At 44.6% G+C, this 9,710-nt stretch overlaps 1 protein-coding gene across 6 annotated transcripts; it reads right to left on the reverse strand.

Annotated features, from left to right (window-relative positions):
* Positions 1 to 521: 521 nt before the first annotated feature.
* On the reverse strand, positions 522 to 8,540 carry LOC103749394 (zinc finger protein 354B). 6 transcript variants are annotated; one of them, XM_017802959.2, is made up of 5 exons: positions 7,941 to 8,540; positions 7,699 to 7,786; positions 5,810 to 5,936; positions 5,016 to 5,108; positions 522 to 2,431 (listed from the first exon to the last, which is right to left on the reverse strand). In XM_017802959.2, coding segments are annotated over exons 1-5 (1,854 nt in total). In that variant the 5' UTR covers positions 7,943 to 8,540; the 3' UTR covers positions 522 to 887. The 6 variants fall into 6 exon arrangements, with proteins under 6 accessions (XP_017658448.1, XP_017658449.1, XP_029411487.1 ...); XM_017802960.2 differs by having other exon boundaries at positions 8,407 to 8,537; XM_029555627.1 differs by lacking the exon at positions 5,810 to 5,936.
* Between the last annotated feature and the right edge of the window lie 1,170 nt (positions 8,541 to 9,710).

The following is a 9,710-nucleotide window of genomic DNA, read 5'->3' on the forward strand; positions in this document are numbered from 1 at the left end:
ACATGGATCTCAGGTACTCTCTCACAGCTGCGTAATGCTAACAGTCACTTGTCTGTTCTCTGAAAACCACCTTAACATATTATAATTTGTTTACTCATTTGCTATTTCTTTTACCACTCACTGCGGTACAAGTGCTCAGGATTGAACCAGGTCCCCAAGTTTAGGCCTAAGTATTTGTGTAAACCAGTTCCAAAGTTAACAATTATTATTGCTCTCTGCATTCTGAAAACTTGTAAACTAGAAAGACCCAAGTAGGTGAATAAGCTCTTCATGAACTCTCTTTTCAGAACATGGCAAGTGTGGCTTCATAATAATGACTTCAAGGCAGTGGAGGAAAATAACTCTCAGCACAAAATTAGAACTTGTATATTAAATGTGGGAAGTTTTAAAATGTAGTTAGAACAAAAATTTAAGAGATCAGTTCTTTTTTAATAAAAACCATGCAGTTTGACAGTAGCTTAGGAAAGGTACATTTCATACACTAAGAGGTAGTTTAAAGTTTTGGTTTTTTAAAAATTTGGTTCCTTGCTTTAGAAAGTCATGTATTTAATTTTATTTGCTATTAAAATACTTGCTGTAGTAAATATGTGAGCTGATATTTTTTCTGAGAAACCCAGAACTCCTGAACTCAGATTTTTTTAATGTCTGCATATTGCATATATTATATAATGCTGACAAAGAGAATGAAAAAAGTCTCTTTTACAAGGTGTCCTGTCAATGTCTGCAACTGACAAGTACGAAAATTTTCTCTATAATTATTACATATCCAAGGTTTATTCTTACAATTTTAATATCTGAAGAGGACTAAATTAAAATTTCCTCAAATTCATTTTATTTATTAAGTCAATATGAAATATATATCCTATGATAGCTTTGGTGAAAGGCTTTTACTCATGCAAATCTGTGTTCAAGGAGTCCTCTTCAATATGAATTTTATAATGATTGGTAAGGGAAGATCTCTGGCTGAAGAGCTTCCCGCATGAAGTACATTCATAGGGTTTCTCTCCAGTATGAATTCGCTGATGTGCAATAAGTGAGGAGCTCTGTCTAAAACTTTTCCCACATGTGTTACATTTAAAGGGTTTTTCTCCTGTATGAATCCTTTGATGTTGAATAAGAGCTGCACTTTGGCCAAATGACATCCCACATTCCTGACATCGATAAGGTTTCTCTCCAGTATGAATTCTCTGATGATTACTTAGGGATGAGTTACACCTAAATGTTTTCCCACACTCATTACATTTATAGGGTCTTTCTCCAGTATGCATTCTCTGATGTTGGATCAGAGCTGAACTTTGTCTGAAGGCTTTCCCACACACTTTACATTTACATGGTTTCTCACCAGTGTGAATTCTCTCATGAATAATAAGGGTTGAATGGGAACTTAAGGCTTTACCACACTCATTACAGTTATAAAACTTCTCTCCAGTATGAATTATTCGGTGTCTGTTGAGTCTTGAAATAGAAGTGAAACCTTTCCCACACTGATTACACCTGTAGGGCTTTTCTCCAGTGTGAATTCTTTCATGTTGAATAAGTGATGCACTCTGACTGAAGGCTCTGCCACATTCACTGCATTTGAAAGGTTTCTCTCCAGTGTGGATTCTTTGATGATAACGAAGAGATGAGCTAGACTTAAAGGTGTTGCCACATTCATTACACAAATAGGTCTTTTTTCTTGAATGAATTCTTTGACACCCTGAAAGGGATGCCTTCCTGCCTGGATTGTATTTATGAGGATTTTCTCGGGCATGGATTTTTTGATGCAAAAACAGGCCAGACCTTCTGCTAAAGGATTTTCCACATTCTTTACATGTATAGGATTTCTCCAAAGTGTGAGTTCTTAGATGCTTACAGAGGGATGCACTATGGCTGAAGGCTTTCCCACATTCTTTACATATGTAGGGCTTCTCTCCAGTATGAGTTCTTTGATGCTGAATAAGAGCAGAACTTTGGCTGAAAGCTTTCAAACATTCTTTACATTGAAATAATTTCTCTCCAGTATGATTTTTCAGATGTTTACGAAGGGATGAATTGTGAATGAAAGCTTTTTCACAAGTATTACATTTATAGCGTTTCTCTGCAGTCTTGATTTTTGGTTGGTTCAGTGAATTTGAATTCTCCTTGAAACTATTTCTTTGTGTTTTTTCTCTAGCAATCTTTTGCTTCTTAACCACTGATTTCAGGCTGAAGTCTGAACTAAATTCAAAATTCTTATGGCTTTTATCTATACTAATGATTTTCATATGGGTGATTGAAATTATTTGTAAAGTTTCATTTTTCTCCTGTTTTTTAAAACTGTTATCAGATCTGTAGAGTTCTTCTGATGTGAAGTCCCAGGGATCATCCCTTTTGAGTCTTTTCATTAGTTCCTGAAATGATGCATCTTTAGTTTGGGTTGATTTTGTGGTTTGGAGACTGCTCTTACATCCTGGAAGAATGAAAATGAAAAACAGATTGTCAATGATTGATGTGATTAGCTCAGATGAAATTTTCCCAAACTTATTTACCATTCAGGAAGTATTAACTACTTCAATCAGACAAAATAGACATAAAGATGAGCAAGGAAAAAGTAAAGCTGCCTCTATTGGCTAATGGTGTAACATATCTGTAAACACATTAACAAAGCAGCACTATATGGAATTGACATACTGAAGTCAATAACCATCATTTATACTTACAAAGAGTAAGAGAAATATAAGAAATATGAAAACCTATATAGGAAAAAATTTGTGATCATCTTGAATGGCACTGAAGTATACCAGATGGAACAGAATGACCTCTGTTGCTCTTGGGTACAACACATTGCAGTACAAATGCCAGTAAATACAGGCAGAATGTAGATCAGAATTTCACACTTTTAGCTGATATTCAGAGCTGGATAATTCTTTATTGTGTGGGGCTTCCTGCACAGCACAGGGTATTTAGTGGCACACCTGGCTCTACCTGCTAGAATTAACGTCCTTCCTAATTCTCAATAGCTTCCCTGTCACCTATGCCACCTACTTTGGGGTGTAGCCCCTGGCAGTTTCCACACAACTACTGCTATTTCTTCCAAACAAGAGTTTCAAAGATAAGTAACTGTGGTTTTTATGTCAGGAACTATCATTTTAGACTACGAGCTCTTACATGGGGGCATGGCCTGTTTTTCTGTTCTTTCCTACTCCTTACTGTCTACCGTGACCCTGCTTCACACCTGCCCGCCTCTTCAGATCCTCAAGCTCCCTAGTTGGGTATAGGCTGCACTCGCGCTCTCTCTCTCTCTCTCTCTCTCTCTCTCTCTCTCTCTCTCTCTGTGGTGTGTTGGAGGTAGGGGAACCTGGGTCCAGCTCCAGGCTCTTCATGACTCCTCAGCCCTGTGTGGATTCTCAAATCCTGACCAACCTTTGTGATGGGCCTTGGTGGGATCTGGTCCTGCCACTATCTTCTGGTCAATTCTACCTTTCTCCTCGGTCAGCACTGGCTTCACTTCTCCTGACCATCACTTTCTAGGCTAGACTTAATCTCTATATGCTGGGATCCTGCCCTCTTCAGGAGAGGCCTCGCTGCAGTGATTCCTGGCCTGTGCCTCACAGCACTGTATGGCCTTTTCTCCTAGTCCTCACTAGACGACCATTCTGCGCCCTGTGTGTGTGTGCTGCCTTCACAGTCATTGTCTCCCGGACTGCAAGCTCCCCAAGAGCAGGACTGGGACTCATCTTACCTGGTGCCACCTCACTGTATCCAGCACAGAGTTTGTTTAGTGGTCACAAAGATATGGCCAAATGCTGGGCCAGGGAGGGAGTCCCAGTTCTCAAGTGAAGGAGCCTCCCCCATCAACTGCACTCAGCTCTCAGCCACCAAAGAACCTACCACTTCTACTGCTCTCCTCTAGTCACATCATCTCAGACTCTGTCTCAGACTCTTTTTCTTAAACATTGTGAAATAGGTTTCATGGGATTCTGCCCTCTGTAGTTCACTCTAGACTACAAAATTAAAAATACACATAACACTGTTAAGTTCCTCCTGAGGTGTCTAACCTCTTCTGTGAGTCCCAACTCCATCTGTCTTTATTCAACTACCTACAGATGAAACGACTATCTGCGCACTTCACTCACATCTCAGATGAAAACCCCTTACCAAGCAATCATCTCCTTAATCCTGATGGTCCTTACTGTAGGGTTCTCCATCTGGACCATACCAGTTTCCTGAAATAACTCTGAGGCTTCCTACCTCTAGCTTTGCCACACTTTAAATCTGTCCTACTAATGCTTCCCAAAGAGCCAGTCTTACTAAATTCAAATCACATAAGGACTTCACAAATATAACCTGTGAAAATTAAAACTACATATAATAAAGTCCCCTTTCACCAAACTCATTTCAAATGTAACTGTCACCAGGTGTCGGGTCTTTCTCATCTCTGTGTGTACAGGGGTACCAGACAGACACACATTTTCATAAAGCTCTGTAACTTGTTTACTCCTTAGCATGCCTTGGCACACCATCCACACGTGTGTTCTTTCATCTTAGTAAGGTGATGCATTCCAGAGGGAGGACATACCAGAGCTTCTTTCGTCATTGCTGTACTCAGGGAGAGTTGTTTCTGCACCAGACCAGTTTTTCTAAACTATCAGTTTTCACAAAATTCTGTTCACACTTCTAAAAATTTCTAGTTTTCTACAGGACAGTCCAGCTCTCTTAGAACAAAGTACTTAGAATGAGGCCTTCCAGCCCCGCTTCCTTTGTCTCATTTTTCTCCACACACACTGAACATCAACCAGAATGAATTACCTGCAACCCCTTACATATACCAATTTCTCCAACACACACAAAATGGAGGCCTCCTCAGAAACAGAAAAGCTCCTGAGATGCTATGTGGGAAGCAGACACTGGGGTCTAGGAGCCTGGACTTCCTTTCCCATCACTTCTTGAACCTGAAAAAACCTGAAGAAGTCTCCAATCATTGCAGGCTGTACCCTATTCTTACTAGCCACTATTTGTAGAGATTCCAGGGTGACTCAGGCCCACCCACTCACCAAGAGAAGAGACTCGACTTTCTTTCTCTACTTTCCAGGGTTCTTCTCCTTGCTGCAACACAGAGATCATCTTTGGTTTGGTAAATGGAAATCCTGGTCACAAACAAGAATAAAAGATTAGGCTTTAACAAAAAAAAACATTATAGGTTTGTGTAGGAAACTCAAGGCTAGTACAGGAAACTTCTGCAGAGCATTTAAGATGTTCCCCATCATGTGAAGGGATGTGTTAAGCAGAAGGCAAGAGAGTCACAGGACATGACTGGTAAAACTACATGTTACTGAACTATGATAAACAGAGCCTAGGCTTTCTATAGAAAGAATGCTGGATATATGGACTGACCTGAAACTTATAACCAGGTATCTGTGGAAAAGATTTGGTAACAAGCAGCCTGTTTAAAGTAAGAAAACACTATTTGATTCCTTTTCAATGATGGAGTATAACAACATTTATTTGGCTAAAGAAATGTGGGAAAGGCAAGTGATAGGCAGGAGATGAAGACTGAGGGAACCCTTTGTGTGTGGTGAACAAACTACAGAGTAACCACAATGAGAACACAGTGTTTCAAAAGGAATTTCTAATGCCAAACTACAGACGGGATTAATTAGCAACATCAAACCCCTCATTCCCATGTATGCGGCAACTCCATCCCAGTAAGGGAAAGACAATTTCAATATTTATGGAGATCTGATTTATATAACGCTAAGGTTATTTGATGATCCACAGCTTCTATTCAGGGAAGGAGGTGCTGAAATCTCTCCACTTCCAAATTCTGTGTCTACAGGGGACTCCTCACCCAGTGAGGCCAGGTTACTGTAGTTTTCCAGCATCACCTCTCGGTACAGGCTTCTCTGAGAGGGATCCAGCTTCTTCCACTCATCCCGAGTAAAGAGCACGGCCACATCCTCAAACGTCACTGACACCTGTGAGGAAAAGCCATTGCAGCTCACAGGATCAGCATCCCACAGTGTGAGGGACACGACATGGGAGAAGTGGACGGGCCACAGTAAGATGCTGCTGGTGCCATTCAAGGTTCTGAAGGGTCCAGGTCATCCATTTAATGGTGATTTGGTGATACAACCTGGACTGTGTACGGGGATTTGGGCCATTAGTGCACATGTAAATTAGAACATCCTCCGATGGAGATTCTTATGATTTTCACCATAAGCATCAATACATATGAAAAGCAATTTAATATGGAATACAAAAAGTGACCCTTGCTCTCTAAGAACTTATAATACAATCCGCATACAAGGAACAGGTGTGAAATAACTTGAACAAAGCAAAGAAGCTATGTGTCTGGACTGGGAGGATCACACTCCTACTTCAGTCCTGGCTTCAGGGACAGGAAAGGGAGGTCCAGGGTGGCCAAAAGCTGATGTCACAAGCCTCACAGGTGGCAGCACCACTGAAGCTTTCTAGCATGAACATGGACCCTTCCCTCTTCTTTCTTTGGTTTTAAACTTCTGGGTACTGAGTTTTGCACACCAGACCATGGTAGTTACACATGAGGAGCAGAAGGGAGGTTCAGTCACACATAGGGATGAAGGTTCAGCGTAGGAACACAACTTGACTCTGTTGGAATCAAATGTGAAAGCCTTAAAAGAAATGGAGGAGCCCAAAAATGCATAGCAGGTCCTGGCCATAGAACAAAGCATCAAACACACCCACTTTCAGATCCAAAGATAATGCCAGACTGCTCAAGAGTCTTGTAAAATGAGCCTGGGTCTGTGTGTTCTTGTATCAGATGGAGCAACTGAATGGTCCAAGCATAGACTGAGGGCCAAATGTACCTGGGAATGAATGTGGGTTACTTCATTTCTTTGAGCCTCACTTTCCTCATTTCTGTGTAAAGTGCTGCTGCTGTGTTGGTGTGAGAACAAGAAAAAACATGCAGAGTGGCAGCACACTCAAAACACACCAGGTCTTACTGTGAGACGAAGACGAGGACAGAAAAGAGCAACTGTTCTCGGGTCCTAGAAACAAGATGCAACAATTCTACCAATAGTAATATAGTGCCATTCAGTACCACGGGCCATTATGGGGTGCCCTGCCCTATCTAAACACTTTTCATGAACTAACCACATCATCCTCTCACCTACCCTAAAAGGAAGATAGTGTCTGCTCCCTGTTCTCAGAGTCAGACTTCTGCATGGCTTTCCTTTGTCTACACAGCATCTCACCTGGATGGGACAGTCCCCCTAGAGCTCCATCATGAAGGTAAAAATGGCAAGTCAATATTAGTTTCACAAAAGTGAAATATAACCAAAACATACGATCCATACAGTGAAGTGAGAAGAAAATGAAATAACTGGGCTGGAGAAGCCTATGGAAAATCCTAAAGATTCTCACGGACGAAGAAAAATAGGGCAGAGAAAAAAAATGCAGCCTCGTGAAGGAGGCGGGGCCAGAAGTGTTCCCAGGTGTGATGCCCGGTCTGTCCCAGATGAACAGGAAGTCACCTGTCGTTAGGATGCACACAGCAGATTGCGTCGGAGAACAGTGTCTATCACTGGAGACTGGGCCTGGGGCTCCCCAGGACTCCACCGCCCACGAAGGGGGACCAGCTCCTCCAGGGTAGAGCTATGCGCTCCAAACCCCAGGGAAGGCTGAACCAGGCAGAGAACTTGAGTCAGCAGGAAAATCAAACCAAACTCCACTAAGACCTGAGCCGGGCTAGCTCACCTGGGGCCTCGCTTGCCTCTGCTCAGGAGCCATGTTCTTTCTGGGTTCTTCCAAAAGGATGGGTGCGGCTCCAAGACAGACGGCGGACCTGAGGGAAGAGGACCGGGTAGCGCTCAGAGGCAGCAGCCCTGAAAGCCTTCCACCTCCTGTCAGGGACAGAAGGCCGGGACCCCCACTCGGGATCCGAGACTTTCCAGGCAGCCAGGGAGGCGACCATGGGCTCCACCAGGGTGGGGACTCACATGGGCCAGGCTTCGCCCTACACGGCAGCCCACGGCTCCAGGTGGCACCGCTGCAGCCCATTTTGCAGATCGGGAAACTGAAGCTGGAATGGGGCCACGGCCCGAGGGCACCGGCGAGGAGGAGACGCCCGGGTTCCCTCGCATCCCGGCGCCCGCTGTCTCCCGACCTGGAACGATTCTCCACCTCGAGCTCTGCCCGCCCCGTTTCTCTGCTGCTGTCAGCAGCGAGGTCCAGATTCCCGGAGAAAAGCTCCGCGACCGACCTGGCGGCTCCGCGGGGCGGGCGGCGGCGCGAACTGCAGCCCGGTACCCGGCCGCGTCCGTCGGGTCAGTCGACGCCCAGGGCAGAGGCCTCCGGGCCGGGAACGCTCAGCCGACGCCCTGGGAGGCCGAGCGGAGCCGCCCGCCCCAGCGTCGCATCAGGCCCGGGCCGCCTCAGTCCCGCGCTCCAGCCCTGGCCGCTCACCTCCCGCCCGGCTTCGGCCGCACGTCCTCCCGAGGCCCTGAGGGCCTGAGCGCCGCCCGCAGCGCCCGTGGGAATCCGCCGACACTCGGCCCGAAGCTGCATACGCCGCCACAAACGCCCCGCGGCCCGGGAGGTACGGGAGGGGCGGGGCTCAGCCGGGAGCGTTGGCGCTGAGGCCGCTGGGAGATGTAGTCCACTATGGGACCCAGGGATTCTGGGATTTGAAGTTCCTCGAATTTGCCTCGGGTGGGAAGTGGGCTCAGCCCCTCTGGGGCCCCGATGCCATGGAAGGGCCCTGGGTTCCCAGCCTCTGTGGAGTCCTGGATGGGGAAGTTTGTAGAGCGCAGTGTCTTGTATCTGTGTGAATGATGTGAGGCTAGCCGGCAGTGGCCAAGAACGGGACCATTTCTCCTGCAGTCATTCATCAAAAGTACATGAAGTCGTCAGCCATTTGAAATATATTAGAGAACAGAAGATTATCATTGGTCTACTGTATTATTTCAGTGGGGTAGGGAGTAGATAGTAAGCTATGAACATAATTATGGATCGCTTTAGTTTCTGAAGATAAAAGAACAGGCCAGTATCGCCTCCGCAGACGCAAAAATATTCAACACAGTGGTATGTGACCAGCGGAATTCCTTTCCGAAAGCTACAGAATGTTTCAACAAAGGGGGCTGATTCCAGAGTCTTGTTGACCAGTTTGTCTAGCTGAATCCCGAATTTCTAGGTTTAGAGAAGAGACTTCATCTCCATCAATCAATAATCAGTCAATCAGTAGTGGGGAGTGTCAAAGGTAGACACCAGAAGTTGACCCCTGGTCGGTACATATACACCTGTTGGCAAGCACAGGTGTATAAAGTGCATACACTACACACACACACACACATTGGAATAAAAGAACTTGTGTTTGCCTCACCTGGCTATTAAGGAAATCAAGATACTTGGCAAACTGCTATCAATGAGACTGTTGTCCCTTGTAAATTCTGACACAATCATGCTCACCTAAGTTTCTGACACAGTGCACTCAGGACAAGGTCAAAGACCAAATGCTGTCATGCTTTGCTTAGTGGCAGGTATACCATCTAAGAAATGTGTTGCTAATAAATGTCCTTATTTTCAAGCATAGAATACACTCTAATTGCACATGAGGTACATTTGTTGACTAGAAGTATGGAGGTTTTGTTTACACCCGAATCTCCACAAATACATGACTATCATGCTAGAATTTTTTGGAAAACCACATTACTAGGTTGTGGAAAAATTTCAGCTCCATTATAATTTTGTGAGACTACCCTCATATACAG

The sequence above is a fragment of the Nannospalax galili genome, unplaced genomic scaffold (assembly GCF_000622305.1).
Source record: "Nannospalax galili isolate Female #2095 unplaced genomic scaffold, S.galili_v1.0 scaffold1206, whole genome shotgun sequence".
NCBI classification, from domain to species: domain Eukaryota; kingdom Metazoa; phylum Chordata; class Mammalia; order Rodentia; family Spalacidae; genus Nannospalax; species Nannospalax galili.

Excerpts from the sequence above, each read along its gene's own strand:
- LOC103749394 (XM_017802959.2), bottom strand. Across the intron at positions 5,937-7,698 it reads AGAGGCAAGCGAGGCCCCAG|GTGTCAGTGACGTTTGAGGA; the intron begins GTGAGCTAGCCC and ends TTTTCCTCACAG. Across the intron at positions 5,109-5,809 it reads CAGTAACCTGGCCTCACTGG|GATTTCCATTTACCAAACCA; the intron begins GTGAGGAGTCCC and ends GTTTGTGACCAG.